The 27,664-nt window shown below is 33.4% G+C and overlaps 4 protein-coding genes and 1 long non-coding RNA gene across 7 annotated transcripts; 3 read left to right on the forward strand and 2 right to left on the reverse strand.

The window, feature by feature from the left end:
* Positions 1-5,324, forward strand: LOC148252802 (uncharacterized). Its single transcript, XR_015813866.1, has 3 exons — positions 1-1,140; positions 1,265-1,729; positions 2,652-5,324. It is a non-coding gene; the product is annotated as an uncharacterized LOC148252802 (long non-coding RNA).
* A 4,869-nt stretch (positions 5,325-10,193) lies between these two features.
* Positions 10,194-12,666, reverse strand: LOC110822810 (uncharacterized). 3 transcript variants are annotated; one of them, XM_022053025.2, is made up of 6 exons: positions 11,747-12,666; positions 11,579-11,660; positions 11,396-11,462; positions 11,060-11,245; positions 10,897-10,957; positions 10,194-10,774 (listed from the first exon to the last, which is right to left on the reverse strand). In XM_022053025.2, exons 1-6 carry the CDS (start codon positions 11,790-11,792, stop codon positions 10,716-10,718), a joined length of 501 nt encoding a protein of 166 aa, XP_021908717.2. In that variant the 5' UTR covers positions 11,793-12,666; the 3' UTR covers positions 10,194-10,715. The 3 variants fall into 3 exon arrangements, with proteins under 3 accessions (XP_021908717.2, XP_088065301.1, XP_021908718.2); XM_088209175.1 differs by having other exon boundaries at positions 10,194-10,786; XM_022053026.2 differs by having other exon boundaries at positions 10,602-10,742.
* Positions 12,667-12,797: 131 nt separating this feature from the next.
* On the reverse strand, positions 12,798-14,410 carry LOC110822771 (uncharacterized). Its single transcript, XM_022052973.2, has 6 exons — positions 13,984-14,410; positions 13,814-13,895; positions 13,660-13,726; positions 13,389-13,574; positions 13,221-13,281; positions 12,798-13,138 (listed from the first exon to the last, which is right to left on the reverse strand). The coding sequence occupies exons 1-6, from the start codon at positions 14,240-14,242 to the stop codon at positions 12,960-12,962; spliced, it is 834 nt and encodes a 277-aa protein (XP_021908665.1). The 5' UTR covers positions 14,243-14,410; the 3' UTR covers positions 12,798-12,959.
* Positions 14,411-15,939: 1,529 nt separating this feature from the next.
* On the forward strand, positions 15,940-16,749 carry LOC110822772 (plant/protein). The gene has a single exon (XM_022052974.2). It carries the CDS (start codon positions 16,059-16,061, stop codon positions 16,506-16,508), a length of 450 nt encoding a protein of 149 aa, XP_021908666.1. The 5' UTR covers positions 15,940-16,058; the 3' UTR covers positions 16,509-16,749.
* Positions 16,750-20,906: 4,157 nt separating this feature from the next.
* Positions 20,907-25,778, forward strand: ATCSLA09 (Nucleotide-diphospho-sugar transferases superfamily protein). Its single transcript, XM_022053127.2, has 9 exons — positions 20,907-21,739; positions 21,825-21,923; positions 22,017-22,269; positions 24,000-24,110; positions 24,212-24,348; positions 24,454-24,567; positions 24,640-24,839; positions 25,001-25,195; positions 25,442-25,778. The coding sequence occupies exons 1-9, from the start codon at positions 21,410-21,412 to the stop codon at positions 25,602-25,604; spliced, it is 1,602 nt and encodes a 533-aa protein (XP_021908819.2). The 5' UTR covers positions 20,907-21,409; the 3' UTR covers positions 25,605-25,778.
* Positions 25,779-27,664: the final 1,886 nt, after the last annotated feature.

The following is a 27,664-nucleotide window of genomic DNA, read 5'->3' on the forward strand; positions in this document are numbered from 1 at the left end:
AGGGTTCACGGGTAGCGGGACCCCTATGGATCCCCATGGATACTAGTAGGCTGGTAAATGAGAGGAATTATGCTGTTTAAAGATTTAAATGTGATTTCATGATGATGATAATGTTATTGCTTTCGTATATTATTTTATGAATTTCACCGAGGTAAGTGGATAGCGATGATTTTATTATTGATAAAAGAATTTGTTGTAAACTATGCTCCATTGGTCTTTTGTATTTTCTACCCACCTTTACCTCCGTGACGGTGAGATAGTGTGATGTCTTTGCTGGACTGGTGTAGCTCATTCCTTATTTAATCATTTATAGGACTTGTTAGTGAAATTCTGAAGTTTGTGAGTGTTTTACCGAGTCTTTAGTTTGTTTACTTTATCCCTCCTTTTTAGCGGATAGATGTTAGTTATTAACTCTATAAATAAAGCACCTGATTGTAACGTTAAAGATGTAGAAGATTAAAAGGTTGAGCTCCATTTTGATCTTAGTCAACACTTGCTCCATTTTATTCTTAGCTAACACTGGTATCAGAGCTCCACCTGTGAGTGAGAGTGAGTCAAACACCCGTGAGTGTAAGAGTGAGGGAAACACGAGAGAGTGATAGTGAAGAAGAACCCATAACTTGCAGCAACAGCAACAACCCTCAATATACTGTGATAGTATATGGCTCCAGCACAAAATAACAGTGAAAAAAAAAGTTTTATAATATTTTCGTCTGTCTTCTATATTGTGCACAGATGTGCATTTATATATACACAGAGCGAGGAATAATCCGATCAAGGAAAGAGAAACAAACCCTAACAAATATTCAACAACCCAAAAACAAAAAATTTTAGAACCTACTTTGTACAGCTGTCCTCAATAGATGGTTACGTTTAACTTCCACCGTCCACTTGTCTTGTATCCTAACGTGCTCTTCATCTAGTCCTTCATTTTCTGCTTTCGATCTTGACCGTTCATTTCCTTCAAAACCCTAGTAGAAAACTTTTTAATCTTTTATAGCCGCTCCTCAAGGTGAAACACACTTGTAGTTCTGTTTCTCTAAACACCCATTCTCTCAAATCAATCCATGTTTGAATCCACCTTAGATGTGTTTCATCTTGAAAAGAAGATGATGGTGGGCTGTTGTGCCTAGTGGTTTTGTGAGTAGATCTGCGAGTTGCTCTTTTGAGATAACATGCTCCGTTTTGATAAAATCACTTAAGATTTTGTTACGAATAATATGACAATCTGTATCGAGGTATTTTGTTCTTTCGTGAAACACAGGGTTTGTCGCGATGTACTCTGCAGCTTTGTTATCACAGTGTAATAAGATTGGCAAAGAAGGCGTGACCATGAAGTCCTTGAGTAGATAGGCAATCCATAGTAGCTCGCACACAGTTGAAGACATGCTTCTATATTCGGCTTCTGCAGATGATTTACTGACTGTCGTTTGTTTTTTTGTTTTCCAAGATATCGTCGATGGCCCGAGGAAGACGGAAAAACCTATGGTGGATTTACGAGTCATCGGGCATGATGCCCAGTCCGAGTCACAAAAAGCCCGAATCTTGTAGTTGTTCTCCTTTAGAAAATACAAGCCTTGCTCTAGGTACTGTTTTGAGTATCTGACAAGATGGAGTCCAGTGTCTAAATGTGGCTTCCTGGGTTGTTGCATGAATTAGCTCAAGTATTGAGTGGAGTAAGAGATATCTGGTCTAGTGAAGTTGAGATAAAGCAGCCTCTCGATCAAGCGTATGTATTTTTCTGGGTTCTGTAAGATTTCACCCTCTTCCGTGTTTAATTTCAACCCCGTTGGTAAAGGAAAGTGACTTGCTTTTGCCTCTTGCATGCTTGTGTCTTGTAGTATGTCTTTAATATATTTTCGTTGGCTGATGTAGATTCTCTCTTTTGACCTAGCTATTTCAACGCCGAAGAAGTATCGTGCATGTCCTAGATCTTTCACCGTAAATGCCTCATTCACCGCACTTTTGACTTCGTTGATTTCTTTCTCATCTTGCCCTGTGATAAGTAAGTCATCGACATAAATGACTATTGCAAGGTAATTTTCTTTACTTTCTTTTGTAAATAAACAATGGTCTGCTTCAGATTTGGTAAACCCAATCGAATGAAGTTTTGAAGTGAGCTCTTTATTCCATTAGTGTCCAGCTTGTTTTGGCCCGTATAGACTTCTGGTTAAGCGACAAACTTGTTCTTTGCTTGTTTTAGTGTAGCTCTCTGGGGGTTTTAGGTCTAGTTATTTCTCTATATAGCCATGTAGATACGCATTATTTATGTCTAATTGATGGACAAGCCAATTACTTGCAACCGTTATGGCAAGAAGTAATTGGATAGTTACCATTTTTGCTACCGGTGAGAAATTATCGTGATAGTCGATTCTAAATTCTTTGTTGTAATCCTTGGCGACGAGTCTCGCCTTGTATTTGTCTACTGTTCCATCTGGGTTGTGTTTGATTTTATACACCCATTTTAAGTCAATTACCTTTTTTCCTTCAGGTATCAAGGTTAGTTCCCACATTTTATTTTTTTTTAGTGCAACTAGTTCGGCTTGCATAGCTTCAATCCACCTACTGTCCTTCTTAGTAACCTCATATGATTTTGGTTCTTGTGTAATCGAGTCGTGCAATAAAATTGACATAGTCATGATTGTATACAGGTGGATTTGACATAAAGAAAAGGGAGTCTTGAGATGGTGTTTCAGCCATGTGTGTCATAAAATCCTCCATCCAAGAAGGCCTAACCCTCACCCTGGTACTCCTTCGAATTTCTAATTCTTGAATTTTAAGTTCAGGTAAGGTAACTTCCCTTTTGTTATGTGGTTGGTCTTCATTGTCTTCTGATATGATTACATTGGGTATCAGTAATGGTGTATCTTGATGATTGGTTTGCAGTGATTGTGATTGATATGGGTAAACATGTTCATGAAATGCAAAATCCCTTGACATGAATAATTTTTTGTTTGAAATGTCATATAATTTGTATGCTTTGACACCGACTTCATACCCCAAAAAATACATTTTAAAGCTTGTGTATCGAAATTTATCTTTTGAGGGTGTATGTTTGTAGTAAAACACAAACAACCGAATGCTTTTAAAATAGAATAATCTGGTTATTTTTTATGTAAGATTTCATTAGGGGTTTTCCATTTTAAAACTGAGCTTGGCAAAATATTTATTATATATATAGCCATGAGAATGGATTCTCCCCAAAAAACTTTTGGCAAATTTGACTCAAATATTAGTGCTCTAACAACTTGTAAAAAATGCTTATGCTTCCTTTCTACCACACCGTTTTGCGGTGGCGTATAAGTACAAGTTCTGTGATGCACAATGTCTTTTTTTTGGAAAAAATTTTTGCATGATTTATTCACAAATTCAATACCGTTATCTGTCTTAATAATTTTAATGGTTTTTTAAAACTGATTTGACACAAGATTATAAAACTGTTTTAAAATCTTTGAAACATTTGATTTTTCTTTTAAAAAAAAAGTTCAAGTTGTCCTAGAGAAATCATCCACCATAGTTAAGACATAAGAAGCTCCTGAAATAGATTGAACTGAATAAGGATCCTAAAGATCAACACTTATTAATTCGAAAACATCATTGGTAGTAATACTACTCTTGGAAAAAGGTAAACATTGTTATTTTGTTAAGGGACATATTTCACAAACATGTGAATCCATTTCGTTTGAAAAATTCAGGGTGGGAATATGAAGTAGCTTGTTCATTGATGTGTGGCCGAGTCTTTTGTGCCAGAGTTGTAGGGTGTGGCTGGTACATGCCTTTTCTGGTTCTATATCTTTGCTCAGGGTGTACAGGCCTCCCTTTATTCTACCATTCTTTAATTTTCTGTTAGTCGTCAAATCCTGCACAAAACAATGGTTTGGATATAAAAAAACTTAGGTATTTGAGGCTTGAGTCAATTTTCTGACAGAGATCGCGTTACATGCAAATTCTAGTATGTAAAGAACATCATGTAAGGTCAGGTCATTGTATAGTTTTATGGTACCTTTATATGTTGAGTAGTTCAGGGTTCCATCGGGTAAAGAGACAAGTACTGTGGGTTCTAGTTTAGTAGTTTTAGTGAGCAAGCTAAAATCATGACATATGTGTAATGTTGCATCTGTATCGATTATTCATGTGCTTATATCATCCGATGTGTGTAAAAAGTAGCAGTTAGACTGTTTATCTGCAGGGTTGGAGTAGCTTACGCATCCTGCCGATTCCATTGTGCTTGCTCCATGACTTCTCATGTATTTGCTGATTTCCTGCTGTATAATGTTAGTCATTTCTGCATTCCAACTTGTTGTGATCGTTGTTTCCCCTTTAATGTCAGTGGAATTTCCATTTGAAACAGTATTTGCTTTTTCTTTTCTTTTTTTTCCTTTCAGTTCTGTGAACCATTCAGGATAGCCGTGGATTTAAAGCATGTGTCCCTAGTGTGTCCTGTATTCCTACAATGAGTATATATTATGTTGTCTTTATCCATTCTTCGGTTTTGTGGCCTTAGAGTTTCCTTCTGGTTGGCATAAAAAACGGCTGGCATCCCCTCGGATGCATTGCCGATTTGCACTTCTCCTTTCCTCTCAACACTGAGCACCATTAAGTAGACTTTGTTAACAGTGGGTAATAGTTCCATAATCAAGATTTAATTCCTCACATGATCATATGTATCATTAAGACCCATCAGGAATTGGATTAAGTTGTCTGTGCTGTCAATTTTACTATGCAAGTTAGCAGCATTGCAAGTACATGCAGGTAATGGTCTTAGGTAACTTAGTTCATCCCAAAGTTTCTTTAATTTTGTAAAATAAGCAATAACTGAGAAGCTTGATTGAGTAATTGAACTAATTTCTCGTTCCAATTGATAGAGTAGAGGACTATTGCTTTCTCCGTACCTTTTCTTGATTTCATCCCATAAATTTTTTGCAAATGTAGTGTACAGGAAGGCGCTAGCCAACTCTTTGGTCATTGAGTTGAGGATCCAGGACACCACCATGCTATCGGCCTTTTGCCACCGTTCATATTCTGCTGTGTTGGGAATTGGTTTTTCGAATTTGCCGTCAACGAGAGCTAACTTGTCCTTAGCTCCTAAAGCAATCATCATGGCTTGGCTCCAAGAGAGATGATTGGAGCCATCAAGAGGTGCAGAGACCAGCTGCATTCTAGGCTTATCTAAGCTTTGGAGGGTCAGTATATCATTGGCAGTATTTGGGTCGGCCATTGTAAGGGAAGGTTAGTAGTAAAAATTTAGTGGAACGGTGCTTAGTACAGACACTGCTCTGATACTATGTAGAAATAACAGTAAAAAAAAAAATTTATAATATTTTCGTCTGTCTTCTTTATTGTACACAAATGTGCATTTATATACACACAGAATGAGAGGAATACTCTGATCGAGGAAAGAGAAACAAATACTAACAAATATTCAACAACCCAAAAATAAAAAATTCCAGAACCTACTTTTTACAACTATCCTCAACAGATAGCATCTTTTAATTTCTACCGTCCACTTGTCCTACATCCCAACGTGCTCTTCATTTGGCCCTTCATTTTCTGCTTTCGATCTTGACCGTTTATTTACTTCAAAACCGCAGGAAACTTTTCAATCTTTTACAAACCAGTTATCCCTTGTTTCGATGATCACTATGATCATTGGAGCATGCTTATAGAAAATTTTCTAAGATCAAAAGAGTACTGGGGTGTTGTTGAATCTAGTGTAACAGAACCAGAAGCAGGGGTCTCACTGACTCAAACACCAAAAACAGATTTGGAAGCCCTAAAACTAAAAGACCTCAAGGCTAAAAATTATCTCTTTCAAGCTATTGATCGTTTAATATTGAAGACAATTCTTTGCAAAGACACCTTCAAAGAAATCTAGGATTCTATGAAGAAAAAATATAAAGGATCAACGAGGGCGAGAAGGTAGCAGCTTCAAGCGCTTCGTTCGGAGTTCGAATTACTTCGAATGAAGCAAGGAGAATCTGTAACAGGTTATTTTTCAAGGACAATGGCAATTGTCAACAAAATGCGGATCCATGGTGATAAGATGGATGATGTTGCAGTCATAGAGAAGATTCTTCCGTCTATGACCCCAAAATTAAACTCTGTTGTTTGTTCAATTGAAGAATGAAAAAATATTAATGAACTGACAATTGATGAATTACAAGGTTCTTTGGCAGTTCATGAGCAGAAAATAAACTTCCAGGAAAAAGAAGAACAAGCATTAAAAGTCTCAACTGAAGGGAGGTGCTCAACATTCAATAGAGGAAGAGGTAGAGGAAGAAGAAATAAGGATGATGCAAATCATCGAAATCAACAGCAAGATAGACAATCACAAGAATACTAAGGAAGATGAAGAAGCAGAGGACGTGGAAGAGGTCGATGAGACCATTACTCAACTACTAATACAATCAAGTCAGCAGATAAATGTAATGTTGAATGTTATAGATGTCACAGGTATGACCACTACAAATCCGAATGTCGAACTAATATATCCAAAGGGCCAGGGGAGAAGTCAAATTTTGTAGAAGCTAAAGAACAAGAAGAGATATCCTTGTTGATGGTTAGTCATGGAAACAAAGTGAAGAACAAGAATTTGTGGTATTTAGACAAAGGCTGTAGTAACCAAATGTGTGGAGACAAATCTGCGTTTTCGGAAATGGGCGAATCATTCATAGATGATGTAAAACTTGGAGATAATTCAAAAATTTCTATGATAAAAAAGGAAAAGATAATAATTCAAACTAAAGCAGGCTCTATTCAAACCACCTCAAATGTGTTGTTTGTTCAAGATTTGAAGACAAATTTATTGAGTGTTGGTCAGCTTTAAGAGAAGGGACATGAGATTACCGTTAAAGATGGAGTTTGCCGTATTCAAGATGCAAAATTGGGCTTAATTGTCCAAGTTAACATGTCAGCAAATCGATTATTTTCACTCTATCTCAACAACACCACTCATTCATGTTTCTCAGCAAACTTGAAAGATACAAAATGGTTATGGCACTACTGCTATGGCCACCTAAATTTTGGTGGATTAAAGACATTGCAACAAAAAAATATGGTAACCAGTCTTTCTCAAATTTCATCTCAACCTCCAATTTGTGAAAAATGTGTTGTTAGCAAACAATAACGTAACCCATTTCCATAAGGAAAGTCATGGAGGGCAAAAAAGGTGCTAGAGCTGGTTCACTCCGATGTGTGCAGACCCATAAATCCAACGTCAAATGGTGGTAAACGTTATTTTATAACTTTCATTGATGACTTTAGTCGAAAAACATGGATCTACTTTTTGCAGGAGAAATCTGAAACACTTTCAGTTTTTAAAAGTTTCAAACTGTTGGTAGAAAAAGAAGTCAACAAGTCTATAAAAATCATCCGCAGTGATCGTGATGGAGAATAAATTTCACAAGAATTTACAAATTTTTGTAAAAATAACGGGATCCAAAGGCAACATACAGCAGCCTATTCACTGCAGCAGAATGACATTTCAGAGAGGAAAAATCAGACAATCCTAAACATTGTGCAGATTATTTTGGTGAAGAGTGGCATCTTAAAAAAATTTTGGCCCGAAGCAGTAAATTAGAGTATACATATACTGAACAGAAGCCCCACTTTTGCTGTTCAAAACGTGACACTTGAAGAAGCATGGAGCAGACATAAACCAAGTGTTGATCACTTTAGAATTTTTGGCTGCATAGGATACGCTCATGTTCCAGATCAAAAAAGAAGAAAACTTGATGACAAAGGGGCAAAATGCATCTTTCTTGGTGTGAGTGATCACTCAAAAGCATACAAATTGTATAATCCTATTACCAAAAAAATTGTGATTAGCTGTGATGTAATATTTGATGAAGAAAGGTTCTGGACATGGGAAGAGAATCACACTAAGCAACAAATTCCAGCTGATTTTGATGGAGAAAATGGAAATAATATGCACTAGCCTTTGGGAACCACTCAACCTGCTGAAAGAGAGCTCCGTTCAGTTAATGAAAGCACAATAGCTGAAAGTAGCGAAGAAGTAAGAGCTCAGAGAGTTAGAAGAAGACTCGCGTGGATGGAAGATTATGAGGTACAAGGAATTAACAATAATGAAGAATCACTTACTCACTTTGCCTTATTTTCAGATTGTGATCCTATATATTTTGAAGATGCTATAAAAGATTCAAAGTGGCGACAAGCTATGGATGCCGAAATTGAAGCCATAGAAAAGAATGATACATGGGAATTGATGGAGCTACCAAAAGGGTATAAAACTATTGGCGTAAAGTGGGTGTATAAGACAAAACTAAAGGAGAATGGTGAAGTTAACCGATACAAGGCGTGGTTGGTTGCTAAAGGATACAAACAAGAGTTTGGAGTTCATTACAAAGAAGTTTTTGCTCCTGTTACAAGGCATGACACAATCAGATTGATAATTGCATTAGCAGCTCAAAACTCTTGGCCTATCTTTCAGCTGGATGTAAACTCAGCATTCTTGCATGGCACATTAGAAGAACAGGTATTTACTGATCAACCTCCTGGGTATCTTAAGCTTGGAAATGAGCATAAAGTGTATAAATTGAACAAGGCGCTTTATGGATTAAAACAAGCCTCACCTGCTTGGTATAGTTGTATTGAAGCTTACTTTTTAAATGAAGGGTTTCAAAAATGCCCTTATGAATACATATTTTTCATTAAGTGTTGTGGTGGTGAAAAAATGTTATGTCCTATTATATGTTGATGATCTCATATTCACGGAAAATGATAATTCAATGTGTGAAGATTTTAAGAGATCCGTGATGATAAAATTTGATGTCTTATTTGGGTTTAATGCATTAGTTTCTTGGCATAGAAGTGGTGCAATTTGCATATGAGATTTTTATTTCACAAAAAAAATATGTTGGAGAAATTTTAGACAGGTTTTAGATGAAGAATTGCAATCCAACTAGCACACCAACTGAAATGGGACTCAAGCTTGTTAAAGATCCAGGAGGTATGAAGATAGACAGCACTCTCTACAAACAAATTATGGGAAGTTTGATGTATCTCATAGCAACTAGACCTGATGTAATATATGTTGTAAACCTTATTAGTAGATAGATGGAATGCCCAAAGGAAAGTCATTTGACGGCTGCTAAAAAAATTATGTGCTATTTAAAAGATACCTCTCACTATGGCCTGCTCTACAAAAATGGAAAAAAATCAGATTTAATTAGTTTTATAGATAGTGACTACGCTGGAGATCATGATGATCGCAAAAGCAGTTCAGGATATATTTTTGTATTCAGTTCAGGAGCTGTTTTATGGTCTTCAAAGAAACAATCAATTGTGACTTTATCAGCAACTGAAGCAGAATACGTTGCTGCAACTTCATGTGCGTGTCAAGCCATTTGGCTACAGAAAGTTCTTGAACAACTTCATTTCAAGCAAGAGGGAGCCACCACAATTTTCTGTGACAATAGTTAAACAATTAAGATCTCAAGAAATCCTGTTTTACATGGTAGAAACAAGCATATCTACGTTGTTAAGTACCATTTCTTGAGGAATCTCACAAAAGATGGAACGATTGATCTTGTTCATTGCATAAGTGAAGATCAAGTGGCTGACATATGCACAAAGCCTCTTAAAGTGGCCGTTTTTTAAAAGCTCAGGAAGCTACTTGGTGTCTTTACCTTGGAGAAATCTGATTGAAAATGGCCCTCTGCAATCAGGCTTATTAAACATTCTTGGAGGCATTTGTTGGAGTTATTTACTTTGTTAGCTTTGGCTTCGTCAAAATAACGCCTGCTCCTATTTCATAGGACTTGTTAGTAAAATTTTGAAGGAAGTTAGTGTCTTACCGAGTGTTTAGTTTGTTTACTTTATCCATCCTTTTTCGCAGATAGATGTTAGTTATTAACTCTATAAATAGAACACCTGACTGTAACGTTAGAAATGTAAAAAAAATAAAAGGTTGAGCTCCATTTTGATCTTAGCTAACAGTAATTTGGACTCTCCTTGCTGGTTAAGTTTGTGGTATAACAATAATCAGGCTTTCTGAGTCACTCACCCATGTAATGGAAACGTGATAGGCTTCTTCTCCAATGGGAAAAGAGGAACTTTTTCCTTTTCTGGGACTGGAAAGTAGGAGAGTAATGATTTTAGTTTCTTGTACTACGTTGGAAATATATACTTTCGGAAAAGTTAAAATTTATAAAAGAAAATTATTTCTTAAAGTATAAAAGAAAAATATTAAAAAAATGTTTAATAAATAAAGATAGGAATGGCAACTAGTATAAAGATACTTTTGAGATTTTATATTTTGAAATTTAAAATTCCATTTAATAAACGATTGGCGATTGGCTTTCAATTTTCCGAGAAAGGAATCCGCATTGACTCCTCTTGACCTGACCATGTAAAGCTCGGGAAACGGTTTACACGGTGCTGGTTGGATTCTAGTCATAAGCGGCCATCTGCAGACATCTGGTTGGATTCTAGTCATAGTCGTTATATTATAATCCTTTCTTCAATCCATCTCATTTTCCTTAAGCAATCACTGGAAATTTGTTGCTAAAATATATATAAAATTATTCCAAACATGGTCTAACATGCCTTCTGATTTCCGATTCTGGAGTTTCATTGTAATTCATATCTTAGTCAAACTCATCCTCTGGAAAGACGATGAATAACCTTCTGAGTAGAAGAACCATTCGGGATGTGAAGGAGTAACCGTGGCCAGTTTCTGCCCGAATGAATATGCCTTATACATATGACTGCACATCATCAGCCTTGGCCAACCCATCCAAGAACAAGCATAACTCTCCATTAGGATCTAAAACAAATAGTAAAATGCAATAAACAATCAGTGAGTATTCAATATCTTAAGAAATAAATTTAAATTCAGGAATTCAAGATACTGATTCTTGTGTTTTGTATGCTCACCAAGGGCCTTATCATGAACAAACCCCGGCTTGTATGGTTTAGGGTAGATACCAGTGTTAGGCTGCAAGAAGACATGAGAATCTGTTATAAACACAATATTTCTTATCATTATACAAAATTTTTCAATTTCAAATTTGGTTTGCTGGTTGTCCATCAAACTTACAGGATTGCGTAAAGCCTTGTAAGGTTGATCATCTATCAGCAATGTATCTGATGCAGAGTAATTCCCCTTTTTCTCTGGAAGTTGCTTGTTGATTTTTCCCCATAGTTTCTCCAGCTCCTTGAGATATAGAGGCTTCCATACCGTCTCTAATGACTTGAACCCAGAATCAATACATTGTTCCTGATCCTGAGTTTGGAGATTATCCATTTATATATGTATATATAAATGCATAGCAAAACCCATTACATTTTTTCTCCAAAACATATGTTTCTTCAGTACTTATATTTTGGAAGTCAGAGAAAGCTATAAACCCAGGATAGGTTAACTTTTACTTACCCACACAAACAGAAGTTTACTCTTAAAATATCCCATTACACAATCCAAGACGCCCTCAACATTTCGTCTGTTTACAGATAATCGGGGAGAATTCATTCAAGCCATAAGATCGATCGTAGGGATTATATAAAAACATATATATAAACATATGTGGAAGTAAAGGGGTTAATCTATTATACTGACTCTAGTGCAGAGGACCAAATTCCCACTTTAAATCTTTCAAAGCAGAAACTCATAAACTCATCGCAGAAAGGCCTCTTAAAAACTGCAGAAAACGATTGACCAATTAACCCAAAAAAAAAGCTAGAAAATAAACATGAGATACTAAAGATGTTTGATACTAGAAGATACCCAGATGCTTCCCATATCTGGCAGGAACGATACAAGTCTCAGGCATTCTAAGCCTATCGCCTTTAAAGAGAGTTTAAAAGCAATCCATGTAAACTAAGAACAATAAGCTTTTTTTCTGTGTCCAAGATTCAATTTTTCCAACGAAACCAAACACCCAATTGCTGCGTCTTCTTCCTGATCCTCTCGATTGTCAACATCACAACCCTCACTTTGACTTACAGCAGAGGTCGATAGGACATTCGAGATAATCTCATCCTCTGCCATCGTTTACCCGATCAGTGCCGAGATGAAATCTGTAGTGGTTTGGCCTATACAGCTTGAAGATTGATTGGGAAATGGCGGACTCCACTTCTTGAATTTATAGAATTTTAAGGAATCTACTCGGAACACTGGTCAATACTTGGTAGAGAAATTACCGAGTCGTGTTGGAAAACTAACTTGATTTAATTTTTTTAGAAAATTGAATTGTATTTAATTTTGTTGGAAAATTAAACTGTAATTAACCAACTTTGAGTGAGATTTGTTAGTAATTAACAAGATAATGTATAAGAGATTTAACTGTAAAATTATTTTACGAACGTTGTAAAATTTGTGCTTTTTTAACAATAAAATTACAAATATTTGTTTAATTATCAAATTCATTCTCTTTTAACTCTTTTTTGGCACTCAAGTTGTAAAGAAAAATGAAATTTGAAAGGAAGTTCTGATTAAGCTTAAAAAAGAGAAGAAAAAGAATTAATTATTATATTAATCACTAATCACAATCGTATGGCTGCAATTATAAAAATTAAAAATATTTTTGCACTTAATTGTGTTTTCATATGAACTTTCAAGTAAGTAATTTATTCCCAAACTCAGTGAAAGAATTTTATAAAAATTGTTGCTTTAGAAATATCTGTATGTAATTTTTTATTTCTTATTTTTTGAATGATTAAAATAAAAAAATGATACTTGTTAAAAACGAATATTAATTTACAATTTTTCTGGGTAAAAACTATGACTGTCGTTTAAAAATAATTTGAAGTGATTCCACCCAGAATCTAAAATCCCATTATGATTCAACAACACAGATTTATAGCTGCAACCAAAACTCAATCCATTGACACAGACCAGGAACGAAAGCTGAAGAAAGAAAAGCAAGAAAACAGGTTTATAACTTACATAAATACAAAATTCTGCTCATCCATTTTCACACTCATATCTTTCATCTAAATCAAATCTTCAGCGAGCTCATTCTCTGAGAGATTCTATCGACAACCATGGAGTAGTAAAACCAGTCTGGATGCGAAGGAACAATCGGTGGCTGTCCATAAGCGTGTGTCCTCACGTATGACTGCACATCATCCGCCATTGCAAGACCTTCCAAGAACAAACCCAGCTCTCCCTTTGGATCTGCGTAGAACACAGTAAATTCCCATTATTTACAAAAGTGATAAGAAAAACTATGTAGTACACTGAAAAGAATTAAACTCACCAAGAACTTTATCATTAACATTTTTTGCAAGGTAAAGCTCTGGGAAGATGCTTGTGTTGGGCTGCGAGGTGGGACAAATCAGAGGTCTTAGAACACCATGTTATTTAATCTATATTGGTAAAATATTTACTGCCCAGAAGTTAAAAAGTTTTACCCATTAGAACTTACAGGATTTAGTAAGGCCTTGTATGGCCTATCATCAATTAACAAGGTGTTTGATGCAGAGTATCCTTCCAATTTATCTGGAAATTTTTGGTTAAGATTCTCCCATAATTTTTTCAGTTGCTTGAAACGAAGAGCCTTCCCTTTGCTCTCTAAAGACTTAAACCCAGAATCAGTACAGTGATCTTCATCCTACAGCACCAGCAAACGCAAAATCCACCATTTATTATCTGCATAATTTCTTAATTTCTATGCTTATGAAGACTATTTTACTTACCCATAAAAATAGAAGCTTTCCCCGTAAATCTCTCAATATGCAATCCAGTACACTATCAGAGTTTCGTCTGCCACATCAAATGAAAATTACCAAAAGAAAGAGAAATAAAAGAAATTATGGGGCAAAAAAGGGAAAATTTAACTCGAAAAATTACCTGGTAGCCGAAGACCAAATTCCCAATTCAAATCTTTCAAAGCAGAAGCTCAGAAACTCGTCACAGAAAGCTCTCTTGTAAACTGCAAACGAGCGTAAAAACTAGAAAGAAACTAATTTAAAAAATAAAAAAAAAACCCATTGTTTTAATATTTAGGACATTGACTATACCAAGATGGTTCCCGTATCTCCCAGTGGGACTTCGACTCTTCGGAATCTTAACGGTTTCTGTATGGAAAATTCTGTGAGTGAGAACTCCGCCTAGGCCAAGAACAAGAAGTTTCTTCCTTGGCTGAAACTTCAATTTCTCCAATGGAGGAATGGAGAGACGATCAGTTGTAGTCTCGTCGCAATTGTCGCGATCTTGATCGGCGGCGGCGGAGACAATCTCGCCGTCGAGGGTCAAGGGAGTGACTTCCTCCTCTGCCATGATAATTAGGAGTATCCTTGCTGGTTAAGTTTATGGTCGAACTATAATCAGGCTTCCCGAGTAAGTGCTCAAGTAGTCTCTAATATGAAATTGAAATGGGATAGGCTTCTTTTCAAATAGGAAAAGAGGAATCTTTTCCTATTCTGAGACTGGAAAGTAGGATGGTAATAATTTTAGTTGCTTGTACTATGTTTGGATATTTTTATACTTGTAAAAATGTTAAAATTTATTTAAAATATATAAAAGAAAACTATTTTTTATAAGTATAAAAGAAAAATATTAAAAAGTTGTTTAGTAAAGATAGTAACGGTAATTAGTACGAAGATACTTTAAAAAAGTGTTTACATTTGAATTTTAAAATTCCATTTAATAAAGGATTTTGGCTATTGGCTTTCCATTTTCCAAGCAAGGGAATTAGCTTTAACTTGACCCATGCAGCTGGCTCAGGTACATTAACATAATATTATCTTTACATAAAGTTTGAAACTTTATTTACTTTATCAGCTACCCACGAAGTTTTTGAGTGATTTTGTGTAAGTTCATATCACAAAGTTCTTAACTTTATCATCAAAGTTTCAGGTAATTAATTTACGTGTAAACGAAAAATTTCGGCTTCCCCCAATACAACTTACAAATAAGAATTAGAGATATATATGTTCTTATACTGTTGTTTAATTTATTAGCAAATGGAAGTTAATTAGTGAATGGATTATGAATTTTCAATAATTTAATTATATAAACTATTTGAAATTTCTGTTAATAAACCTGAACTGATCAGTCTTAATCTATCAGTTTAATTTCAGTTTTAGCGTCATAATTGATCGATTCATTCAGCTAATTCAAATTTTTAATTTTTTCTACCGAAATCACTCGATGCTTATCTGCTGAGCTTCAATCATCTTGGGCCAGTCCGTTTATGTCTTCGGCGTCCACCTCATCAAGAGATCTGTTGACCGCGTTGACTGGGTCATGCTGAACCAGGCCCGTACTTAGCGGGCAACATATTTCCTGCCCAATTTGCCACGTGTACCCTGGCCACTTCGTTCATTTAATTTAAATATTTTTACATATTTTATAAATAATAATTTTACAAAATATTATTAATTTCATGTCGATTTTGAAATTGGTGGTGTTATTAATTAGACTGATATTAGTGTAAGAAATTAATTAAAGATTAGCAATAGTATTATGTCCACAATTATATTGATATTTTATTTAGGATAAGGCTTAGCTGCACTAATATATTTGAATATTTGGGCCGAGGACAAGCCCACGTCCTTCGTACTAATTTTAATATAGTTATAATGTCTAATTCAAAAGTAAATTGTTTTAAATTTTTATGAATAAAAATTAAAATTAACAAAATATAATATTATTAGAAGTTACATAGGCACGTATTATTAAAAAATATCGTATTCATAAATATAGTTGATTTATTTTGAGTTTAATAAAAAATTCCAGAAATAAAAAAATATATGTTGAATTAAAAAAAAAAAAAAAAGCTCATGAATAATCATTTTTTAACATATGAACGGAGGAAGCCGCAGTTTAACCTTCGAATACTTGCTAGAAAGATAACATTGCCACGTGGCAGAACATTCTAGGACCAGCTCGAGCCTGACATGAAATTTTTCCAGCTCCTTCGAGCTTATCTCAATCTCCATTTTTACCAGTCTGTGTGTATATATATATATATATATATATATATATATAGAAATCATGACCGCGAAGCTTTATCCAAGCTCTTCTTATACACAAATTCCTCAACATCCATCTCAAAGCATCATATCCCAAAGACGATAGAAACAAGACAACGATGAAGCCCATTGACGACAAGAAGGAGACTGTGACGATAAGAGCTGTGAGCCGCGACGAGGAAGGCCGGAAGAGAGTGGAGAAGGCCGAAGTGAAGACGCATAACGTCGACACTCTCAAGTACATCGAGAAGAAGCTCGCCGACAAGGGCGTCCAACGCATGGACCGTCACCCGGCCGACGGCATTGGCATCGGCAGACCACCTCCCAAATCAGGGCGCGGTGGGAAATACACGTGGGATGGCCCCGACGGACCAGCCGAGAACGAGCTGGAGGCGGCACCTCCGGCCATTGACCGTGGTGATCCCAATTACGTGGACGAGGAGGAAGAGGAGAAGGTCGCCCGAGATTCCGGGTTGGTGGTCGGAGAGGTAGAGGTGGCCAAGGAGGCGCCGGAGGGTGTGGGCAGGGTCGAGGTGGATCCTCGGTTGAATGTTAATCGATTATTTTGAATTTCTCCTTTTGTGTGTTTTTTTTTTTTTCTTTTCCTACTTGGGAGCAGAACTGTTGTTTGTTTCGAAACGGTGTCGTTGTGGGTTAGTGGTCCTAAAACGAAGCGTATTGGTAATCGGGTTGTAAGATACAATAATATTTGCGAACTGGGTGGGTTGCTACTATTAGATAATCATATCTTAAAATCAAATTTTATAATTTAAAAAATTGGTGAAAATGTGAAGAATATTTATGGGCTAATAGTGTTTAATGTTCGTATATTTGAAGATTTGGGTTGGGTCAGTTTCTATATTCTTGTTTGCGGAATGGGATTGTTCTGGGTTTTCATTTAAACTCCTTACAGCACAATTAGTGATTGGTTGATAAACCTAAAAATCTACGTGCGCCAATCGTGTGGTTAAACGTTGATGAATAATAATTAATCTTGCACAGCTTTATTATTGATTTATAATTAGAAAATACAAGATATAAATATTATGGGCGGGGCGGACGGACAGCAGCACATGTACTCAGATTTTCCAAAATCTTTGTCTTTGTTTTATTTCACGGGCAAAATCAAAGTATAAAGCAATTCTCAACTTTTTTTTTTGGAACCCATTATCATTTTCTTATATTGGTTTTACGTGCTTGTATTTAACTTTTTAATTGTATGATTATATATTGTCTCTTTAGGCTCTTTTTGTTGCATAACAAGTAATTTTTATTTTTTTAATTTACATAAAACTATATCAGTTGATTCGTTATAAAGAGAATAATCATGAAAAGGGTAACAAGCGAATAATTTTATATTTTATTTTGTATTAAAAAGATAAATTTTATTTTAAAAAATTATACTATTTTAATAAATTATAAATAATTTTAGTTAAAAAATAAATTTATTTATTAATATTAGTACAATTTAAATATAAAATAGATATGATTTATCACAGTAAATAAATATATACAGACGTATAGAGTATTTAAAAATTTAAATTAAATGACATGTTTTAATTGATTGAAAATCAAGGCCATATGTCAATTAAAAACAATCATTTACTATTAGAAAGTTACATATTCAATTTGATTATATTTTGTTTGATACGGTGGACCCGGTTGAGAGTATTTCTAATACCACAACCACTAATTGAACACGGTAATTAAAAATATTAAAAAAATATTTGTTTGAACTAATCGCAAGTGGTAATTGCTAATAATTAATTTTTTTATAAAAAAAAAAAAGCTGAAATTTTATTAAATTTTGAAGTAATTACGTATATAGGCGGTGGGGCATTCTTAGATGGAGGTGGCATCCGTTTAGTCTTTTCTTTGTATTTGTAAGTATAGGTTTAGTACATTTTCATAATCAAGACACGTTAACAGCTAATAAAACATGATTTGACTTTCATTATTATTCAAATGACAATTAATACATTAATTGAATAAAAAGTAGCCATCGGAGTTGGGATTTAAGCAATTTAATTCGATTTGGTCAGTAGAATCAATTGTCTGACTTATGTCGGAATTCGAGTTAGTGTGATTAATTTATAATTTTAATTTGAATCTCGCATAATTAATAATATGTTTGTTTGATTAAAATTATGTTTGGAAGTAGCAAGACATACTCTGACGATTACCCTTATTCAAAAAACGTTGACGTTTTGTAGTGTAAAAACGTTACATTTTTCAAATGAAAGAAATTTAGATTTTTTGCTTGCCTCATAAGTTTCAACATAAATACTCGAAGGATTTTAACTCATTTGACATGCTAAATTTCGTATTATCATTCTAAAATTAGATACTTACTATTATATGACATCCAACATGTTTATAGTAAATGAAATAAATGCGTTAATTGATTGATAAATATTAGTTTTTCTTTATCGATAGGTCTCAACTCTTATGTTCATGTGATAAATGATTTATAATCGTTATTTATTTATTTATTTTTTTAATTTTTATATTTTTTTATACTTCAAAAAAAAATAGACTTATTGGGAGTATTAAAGAAGCGGGGATTTTGAACGTTTAAAATAAATTAGGAGACCAAGTTAGATGGGAAATCAAATCGACAAACGACACCGCTTCAAATCCAACCAACAGGCTTTAGCCATAAACGTTATTGTCAAACCATTAACTCCACCGCCAATGACTAAAAGAAGAGAGACAGTTTAATTGAACCCAGACAAATATTTTTTAAATTACTAAAAAAAAAATTGAAAAAAATAAAGCTTTTAAAAAGCAAAATAAAACATAAACCATATAAATATACAATAATGTAAATAATTGGGAATGATTTACATAAAAAAAACATTATTTTTATTATATACGGTAAGTTTATTAATGTTAATACTCAATTCTTATAATTTTTAAATTTCATTAACAATTAAAATATGAGAAAAAATAATATGTATTATCTTTGTTAAAATTTTTATAAGATAACCAATTACTTTTTTAAAAAAAAAATATTAAAGACTAAATCATGTCAAACTTTTTCACGACAAGATATTCTAACCGACAAATTTAATTTCGCAATTACTCCTAATTTTGTTTGAATTTTTTAATTAGTTTAGCTCGAAAACCTGTACGTATATATAGATACACATGTAATAATTTTAATAATACATTATAATTGATATTATGATTTTTTCTACCGGAAGAAACATGCCATTGTTTGATCATCATCAATCATTATCTCTGCCATCGTGGAACCAGTTGGAATGCCGAATGCTCACTCAATAAGCACTCCACATAATTGATTTTTCATCGGAACATAAATATATTCTTATATATATATATAAAGGAATATTTAAAAGTACAATTATTATTTTTTATTTGGTTAAAATTACATTTTCATTTTTTACTCATAAATTATTTGATATATAATATCTAATAATTATTTATACATGTAATATGCGATAGTTTTATTTACAACAATTAAAAATTTTAGTTTTACTCCTCAAATGTCAAAATTTTAAAATAATTATTGAAACATAAAACAAATAACCATTTGCCGAAGTGACAAAATGTTCCAGTCAACCGACAACTGCTGGAAAATTTAGCACGAGAATAATGCGGACTCATATTTCTCAATTAAAAAGTAAAATAAAATATTATATATATATATATATGCATACCACCAAAAATTATAGCCCTTTTTTTTTTATGGTGAGGAACCACAAAAAATATCGTAATTTATAATAAAAAATGACAATAAATTAGACAGTCCGATATTTATAAATTAATGAACAACAAACCTTATTTTAACAAATTAATCATAAGATAATCAAGGAATTAACTACTCATCAGAGAGTCAATCATAGCCGTTGAGCAGTCCGTATATAGATATGTATACTTACATATTATATTCCCAAACTAATTCTGATGGTGAGTTAAGAATGCTTTCCTTTTTTTCCCCCTATTTATTGTTTATTTTAATATAATAAATTTATATTTTTATTAATAAAGTAATTAATACACCAATTATAATATAATATTAATAATATATGAAAGATATATCTATAAAAACATAAATTATTTAATCAAATAATAATTAGTATTTTGATGTGAAAACTACACATTTACATACATATACACGTATATATTTATATAATTAACACGACTAATTTGCCGATTACTTGTAACTTATTAGTGTTTGTTCTTGAAGTTCGGCTAGGTTTGTCAAGTTAGTTAACACGTTTTAAATCCACATTTGTTATGCGTTTGTAGGAGCACAAATAATCTAATAGTTTTGTTTGAATTGATTGAGTTTAAATTACATTAAGATATTTGAAAAAAAATAAATTACAAATAATTACTTATTAAACTCACTGTTTAATTGAATGAATAATAATAATAATAATAATTATAAATCAATATTTGAACATTAATTACAAGAAAAAGCATAGTTGAAGAGTACATTAATTGCTTCAATAAATGGTAGTCTATCCGCTTCTTTTTCCCCTGCCATACGTATATATATATATATATATGTTTTAATTACTTAATAAAAAATGGTTAAAAGGTTGTAATTGATGATCAAGAATGTGTTGATTACCAAACAAAAAGTATGGTTCAAGTTTTAGGTTCTACATAATAATCAAATCATGAATTGGGTAGTCTAAAATTGAAAAAGAGTAGATTAAGCTAACCGCGAAGTGACGTCATTCGCCGGAATGTCGATCGGCGCCGTCTGCTGATTAGACTTTTCACCTTGAACTTGCATTTTTTGTTAAGCAAGATTCAAACCTTTTCTTTTTGGTAAATTTTGGCAGTTGTCACTTTTACTTTTAATATAAGCCGGACAATTGTTATTTGTAGTTGGAACAGTTGGATTTTTAAGATACAAAATAATAATAATTATTTAATTAAAAAAAAAAAAAAAAACCTCAAACGGAGAGATTATATAAGACATTGTTCTTCGTCTCTGTTTCTTGCTTACCATTTCTGTTTTTCTTTCTCTGTTTTCTGTCAATGTATTGTCTCTGCTTCTGTTATTCTCTGTAACAGAAGCAGAGTATGCCATTTATATATTTTTCTTGAGATTTTGTTCTGTGAAAATTTATACGAGTTTTCTCTCTGGTTTGGTAGATTGAGATTAACAGAGGAGGTTCGGTTTGTTTTATTTTTTTTCGTTTTTTTTTTTGTTTGGGTTCGAGTGACTGACATTCCAGCTCTGCCGCCATTGTTTTGCGTGTCCCAGAAGCAAAATCACAGAGAGAAGGGAAGAAGAAAAAAGAAAAGAGCAAGAAGAAAAGAAAGGAAATATTCTCACTATTTTCGCAAAGAAGCTCCTTTGAATCAATTCAGATCTAGTGGGTTTTCTTCAAAATTTGCTTTTTTGTACCTTCCTTCCCTTTACCTCCTCTGTTCTTAAAACAGACAGAAAGAAAGAAAGAAGAAGAAGAAGAAGGAGAAAACACTAATGGATCGGCTTTACTCAACAACGCTACTTCCCGAGGCATTTCAGGGGGCTCAAGACGACATAACGCTGCAAGTAAGATTGATTTGGGACCAGGTGAAATCGCCATTAATCGTGCCACTTCTGAAACTCACGGTCGCGATTTGCTTAATCATGTCGCTGATGCTTTTCGTGGAACGCGTTTACATGGGGATTGTGATTATGTTGGTGAAAGTTTTTGGTCGAAAACCAGAGAAACGGTATAAATGGGAGCCAATGAAAGACGATCTCGAACTGGGTAATTCAGCTTATCCCATGGTTCTGGTTCAAATCCCAATGTACAACGAAAAAGAGGTCTCTTACTCTCTCTCTATCTCTCTATTTTTTAAAATTTGAACGTATTGTTAAGTCATCTTCCATTAATGAATTCCCATTGCAGGTTTATCAGTTATCGATCGGAGCAGCATGCGGGTTATCATGGCCGTCTGATCGGATTATCATACAAGTTCTGGATGATTCAACAGACCCAATAATCAAGGTACCCAAAACTCAAAAACCCAGAATTAAAAATGAAAAAAAAAACAACATTAGAAGACTGAATTATAACGAATCAGAGTTGTACATTTTGCAGGAGCTGGTGAAGGCGGAGTGCGGGAGATGGGCGAGCAAAGGTGTAAATATAAAGTACGAGATAAGAGATAACAGGAATGGGTACAAGGCAGGGGCGCTTAAAGAAGGAATGAAGGCGAGCTACGTGAAAGAGTGCGATTACGTCGCCATATTTGACGCCGATTTCCAGCCGGAGCCGGATTTTCTGTGGCGGACCATTCCGTTTCTCCTCCACAACCCTGAGTTGGCTCTGGTTCAGGCTCGTTGGAAATTCGGTATGTACTCCTCGTTCTCCTTGTTATTCTCCGACGTCGTTTCTATAACGATATAACAACCTTAATTAATTTCGCTCCTTTTTATTTTTAAATTTGTTTGAAAAGGATACTAATCACATTTACAACGTCCACCAACTTACTTAGTTTTTTTAATAATTTCTTTTTTATATTAATATAAATTTATAAAGTAAAAATATAAATATATATATATATATATATATATATATGCCACCACGAATTCTCCTTATATAATAAATACTAGGAGTTCACCAATTTCATAAATAATAAAAAATTCTGGCCCCTAAATTAACTCGAATATAAATATACAAATTTACATCTATTACACCCAACAGAGTCCTTTACTTTTGAAGCGTAAATAATTTGCTTAATTTTAAATCCGTCTAATACATATGTGAATATACATGTATCCTTATTCTACTGAAATGATTATTATTATTAGTATGAAATTAATAATTATAAATTAGATAGTAATAATAGAAACTTATGATTTTAAGACTGTGTTTTAAGTAAATTTATAATTTTGATAATTTTAACTTGTCAATTTATGTTTAATTCAATTTATATAAAGTAGAAATTTTTTCTAAAATAATAAAATGTGACTACATACGTCCTTATGAGTTTAATTTTATTATAGTATTATTTATTTCTGACAAAATAATTAATACTATTTCTTAATTGATTTATCTATAAATTTATAATATTTATGTATTTATTTTAAACCTAATATAAATTTAGGTGTATGTATACTATAAATGACATTTTTACTAAGTTAATTATTTTCGACAAAAAATTACACTTATAAAGAAACTCTATTAATCTAATCTTAAACCCTTAAACTTTTCATTAAAAAGAACCCTTAATTATTAATTTTAATTTAAACAGACAAAATCATAAGACGAAAAAGTGTATATATAATATTTTGGAAACTGTCGGTGAAGGGTTGAGGATGCTCCAACCCCACCAGCCTCAACCTCGACCTCTTCTCTTCTCTTCTCTTTCTCATGGTCTTGTCCTTGTTGGCTCTCCCTCGTTCTTACACGACAGCAACCTTTTTCGTGTGAACTACTAAAATAATAAGATGATATACATATATTAATCCTAATAAACTACAAATAATTTTGAAATAAGAACGTAATTTTATAAAATTCTACAAGTGTAGTCAACTAAAATAGTAGCAAAAATCTTTAGGTCTGGACATGGATAGATCAAATCTTAGTGTGGGTATAGGGACAATAATTGAAAAGTAAGAGGACCCCTATGAAATAACTTTTTGCTGATAAAGCTGCCACTCGATTCAAGAGTAGTCTATAATCTGTACCCTCAAATTTCCATAATTTCATTTGGGCCCGTCGAGAAATGATAATATTAATAGATATGGAAGTAGATGAAATGCTTGTTTGCTGAATGCTGAGAACAGCTGGGTGGGGGAAGAATTAAGGGCATGTTTGGATGAAGAGAATATATCGAGAAGACCACACTTGTCTGACTTGCATTCCAGCCAAACACCTAGCCCAGCAGCTGCATGTGGGGAAATTAAAATGGTGGACCTCCTCCAGTCATTTTCCTTTCATTGTGCCTGTGACTGTTACCCCACGTTTTGGTTTCTTATTTTCTTTATTCTGGTTCTGATATTTTTATTGATTATTAATTAATATTGTGGGAATTATTATTATTATTTTTTGATAAATAAGAAAACATTATGTTTGCAGTGAATGCTGATGAGTGCTTGATGACGAGAATGCAAGAAATGTCATTGGATTACCATTTCACTGTTGAACAAGAAGTTGGGTCCTCTACCTATGCCTTTTTTGGCTTCAATGGTAGTCCCTCAAATCCTTTTTTTTTTTTTTTCCCAAAATATAATTAGAAAGTTTTATAAATTTAATTATATTACAAGAGATTAATAGATAGAATTTTAAAGGGACTGCGGGAGTATGGAGAATTCATGCTCTGAATGAGGCAGGGGGATGGAAGGACAGGACGACAGTAGAAGATATGGATTTGGCTGTGAGAGCCAGTCTTAAAGGCTGGAAATTTCTTTACCTCGGTACCCTCAAGGTACTCCGAACTTTTCTTTACAAAAATCCCACCAATTTCTTGAATTTTACCTATTAAATTCTTTTCAATATGATATAAGCATCGTGTAACTAGGGTTTTCTATAGGTGAAAAATGAATTACCCAGTACTTTCAAGGCTTACCGATACCAACAACATCGTTGGTCATGTGGTCCGGCGAACCTTTGCCGGAAAATGCTGATGGAAATTATTAGAAACAAGGTTAGTGTGTGTGTGTGTGTATACAAAAGATAAAATTACCACGAAAAATTAACCTTTTCACTGTTAATGCAGAAAGTATCATTATGGAAGAAGGTACATGTGATATACAGCTTCTTCCTGGTTAGGAAGATCATAGCTCATATAGTTACATTCGTTTTCTACTGCGTCGTAATGCCTGCAACTGTTCTGGTGCCTGAGGTTTACGTTCCCAAATGGGGAGCCGTTTATATTCCTTCCATTATCACTCTCCTCAACGCCGTGGGAACTCCCAGGTTTCTTCCCATTTCAAATTTTCTAATCATTTGCTGAATGTTTTGGCTTATTGAATCTTGATTTTTCTTGTTTCTTCAAGAGGTTCTGCTGAGTGTTTCGGTTAATATCATCAGAATTTTCTTGCTTTGAGCTGATTTTCAATTTGAAATTCCCCTCACAGGTCTCTCCATTTAATGGTTTTCTGGATCCTTTTTGAGAACGTAATGTCATTGCATCGGACCAAGGCTACTCTCATCGGCCTGCTAGAGGCAGGGAGAGTAAACGAATGGGTTGTGACCGAGAAACTAGGAGGTGCTCTCAAAGCCAAAGCAGCGACAAAAGCATCCAAGAAACCTCGTTTCAAACTTGGAGAAAGGTGCTCATTTATTCTTTCTTTGATAGGAACTTGTCAACTTTTTATATAATAACTTAAACTGATAAAATTACTCGAACTATAATTATTACATTAGTATATACTTTGTCTAATCATATACAAGTTCGCGATCCTGCTAAGTTTTGTTTTATATAAGTGGGTAAATAATCCGAATTTGAATGCTAGGGTTTTGACTTTGATACTATATCTAGTAAAAACTGACTCTTTTTCTGCTATGAATGTTGGCAGAGTTCATTTATTGGAGCTTGGTGTTGGAGGTTTCCTCTTTTTTTGTGGGTGTTATGATTTCGCCTTTGGTAAAAATCACTATTTTCTGTACCTTTACGCCCAAGCAATTGCCTTTTTCATCGCCGGATTTGGGTACATAGGCACCATTGTTCCCAACACTTAGTGCAGCTCTTGAAGTTTGACCAATTTAAGGCAAGTTTTTTTCTGGGTATCCATCAGAATTTGCCTATGATTTGGCATTCAAAGCCACATTGTGTTTCATTTTTAGCATGTATAAAAGGATTTGAGAAGCTGTCATTCTTTTAGGTTGATCATAAAGTATTTCGGGTTGGATTAATTGCTCGAAAGTGATTTAGTTCTCTTGTGAATATCCAAGAAGTTAGGGAAATTATAGAGGAGATTGTAAGGGGATTTGCATCATACAGATCAGATAAGCAGCAGCAAGTCAATGCAGCTTATAAGTTTTTATCTTGGAATAGATAGATTGAACATTTCGGTTTGGATTGCTTATAATCTAAAGTTACTTATCTAGATTTCTTTTGGGTTCTGGTTGAAGTTTGCTTAAGAAAGTAATAAGCTTGCGGAGAGTGGGAAACAGTTGAAGTAGAGGGCTATGCTTCTCTTTTTTGATCTTTTTCTTTTGAAAAAACTATTTTGCTGTAATATTCCATGTCAGTTAATCTCTCAACTAATGGAACAAAAAAAAAATGCATCAATAATTTCCTTGTTAGATAGTTGTTACTCTCTTCCTTCTCTACATATAAGGTTATTATATATTTGAGTCGGGTTATATTTTATATGCATCATCATTAAAATATCGTGGTATGATTTGTGTTCGTGTATCATTTTATTAATAAAATATATAAATTTTAACGAAAAAAATTATTAAAAAAGATGTTACTTGTATTTATTTTATAATTATTAAATAATAATTTTTTACTTATATTATTAGTTATGAAATAATGAATCACTATTGATAATGTTAATATAATGTTATTATAAACTTTTTTTTTTTATAGTAATTACGATTAATGCAAGCTGTGATTGAAATAAATTTATAAATTTATTTGTAAACGAATATGAAAATAGCAATAAAAAAATGCTGTGCTAATCACAAAGAAAAACCTATTGGGAGAAGTAGGCCATTTGAAATTTCTCTTTCTCACCAAACTTGAGTAGTCTATTTTATTAACTATGAGAGAAGTAGGGGGCAAAATGAGTTTCTTTTGATATTTGAAGGTAAAATAGATATTTTTATATTTTTAGAAGAGTCTTTCTTGACGTTTAAAGTAAATATTATAAGATTTTTAAATCGATATATCCAAACTCAATTAAATTCTCAAAATCTTTATTAAAATTAGAAAATTCAATCTCATTGTAATTTGAGCACGGATTTAGGAAACACGGATTTAGAAATTAAGCTATGTCTTGAGTTCTATTTATCCAACTAAAGTAATTCTATACATTGTGAAATGCATGCACCTTAAGGCTACAACTTTTATCAAGAGGTCGAGGCCTAAATTAATCTTTATTAGAGCAAAAAAATGATTCTAAATAGTATTTGGCATCTCAAGATACTGTTTAGGCACCATAACCTTCACTTGAGATGACGATGACTCTAACAAAACAGAATTATTTTTTTGTGACACTATGGTTGGTTTCACAATACTTGGAAACAGTATTGTTCGGGGTGTTGATTGAAATCATATTTTATAATTAAATAATTATATTTAAATCATGTGTTGTCTTTGTAAAAAGAACTATTAAATGACTTTCTATAAAATAAAATAAAAAATTTAAAGAAGATTTTTATAGAAGATCCGAAGAAAAAGTTTTGGAAGAAGATATTTCGTGTGCAGCTATTCAATATGAGTGTTAAGCTTTTCTTCTCAATTCAAAAGTATACTGAACCCTACACATTTGATGTAAGAAAATAGAATTAAAACATTAAGATTTCAACCATACTTTTTCTTCGAAATCAAACTCTATTTTTCCTAACTATTATTACGTAAGAAAATAGAATAAAAGTAATTTTAATTTTTGTGTAGTTATCTACTCTGGTATAAATTTGGTATGGTCTTAATTTTGTGGTAATTCCAATTTTGGCGTAGAAGAGAGTAATTCTAATTCAACAATCACCATTTGTTGAATTGCATTAATTATCTACTCATCTCACAAATTTTCACTTTTACTAAGAACTAGCTAAATTTTTTTTAAGAAATT

The sequence above is a fragment of the Carica papaya genome, chromosome 8 (assembly GCF_054855325.1).
Source record: "Carica papaya isolate Zhongbai chromosome 8, ASM5485532v1, whole genome shotgun sequence".
Lineage (NCBI taxonomy): Eukaryota > Viridiplantae > Streptophyta > Magnoliopsida > Brassicales > Caricaceae > Carica > Carica papaya.

Excerpts from the sequence above, each read along its gene's own strand:
- LOC110822771 (XM_022052973.2), bottom strand. The coding sequence starts at position 14,242 with ATGGCAGAGGAGGAAGTCACTCCCTTGACCCTCGACGGCGAGATTGTC. Across the intron at positions 13,896-13,983 it reads GAGATACGGGAACCATCTTG|TTTACAAGAGAGCTTTCTGT; the intron begins GTATAGTCAATG and ends GCTCGTTTGCAG. Across the intron at positions 13,727-13,813 it reads ATTTGGTCTTCGGCTACCAG|ACGAAACTCTGATAGTGTAC; the intron begins GTAATTTTTCGA and ends TTGATGTGGCAG.
- LOC110822772 (XM_022052974.2), top strand. The coding sequence starts at position 16,059 with ATGAAGCCCATTGACGACAAGAAGGAGACTGTGACGATAAGAGCTGTG.
- ATCSLA09 (XM_022053127.2), top strand. The coding sequence starts at position 21,410 with ATGGATCGGCTTTACTCAACAACGCTACTTCCCGAGGCATTTCAGGGG. Across the intron at positions 22,270-23,999 it reads TCAGGCTCGTTGGAAATTCG|TGAATGCTGATGAGTGCTTG; the intron begins GTATGTACTCCT and ends TTATGTTTGCAG. Across the intron at positions 24,568-24,639 it reads TGGAAATTATTAGAAACAAG|AAAGTATCATTATGGAAGAA; the intron begins GTTAGTGTGTGT and ends CTGTTAATGCAG.
- LOC110822810 (XM_088209175.1), bottom strand. The coding sequence starts at position 11,792 with ATGCCTGAGACTTGTATCGTTCCTGCCAGATATGGGAAGCATCTGG. Across the intron at positions 10,958-11,059 it reads ACAAGGCTTTACGCAATCCT|CCTAACACTGGTATCTACCC; the intron begins GTAAGTTTGATG and ends GTCTTCTTGCAG. Across the intron at positions 10,787-10,896 it reads TGTTCATGATAAGGCCCTTG|ATCCTAATGGAGAGTTATGC; the intron begins GTGAGCATACAA and ends TATTTGTTTTAG.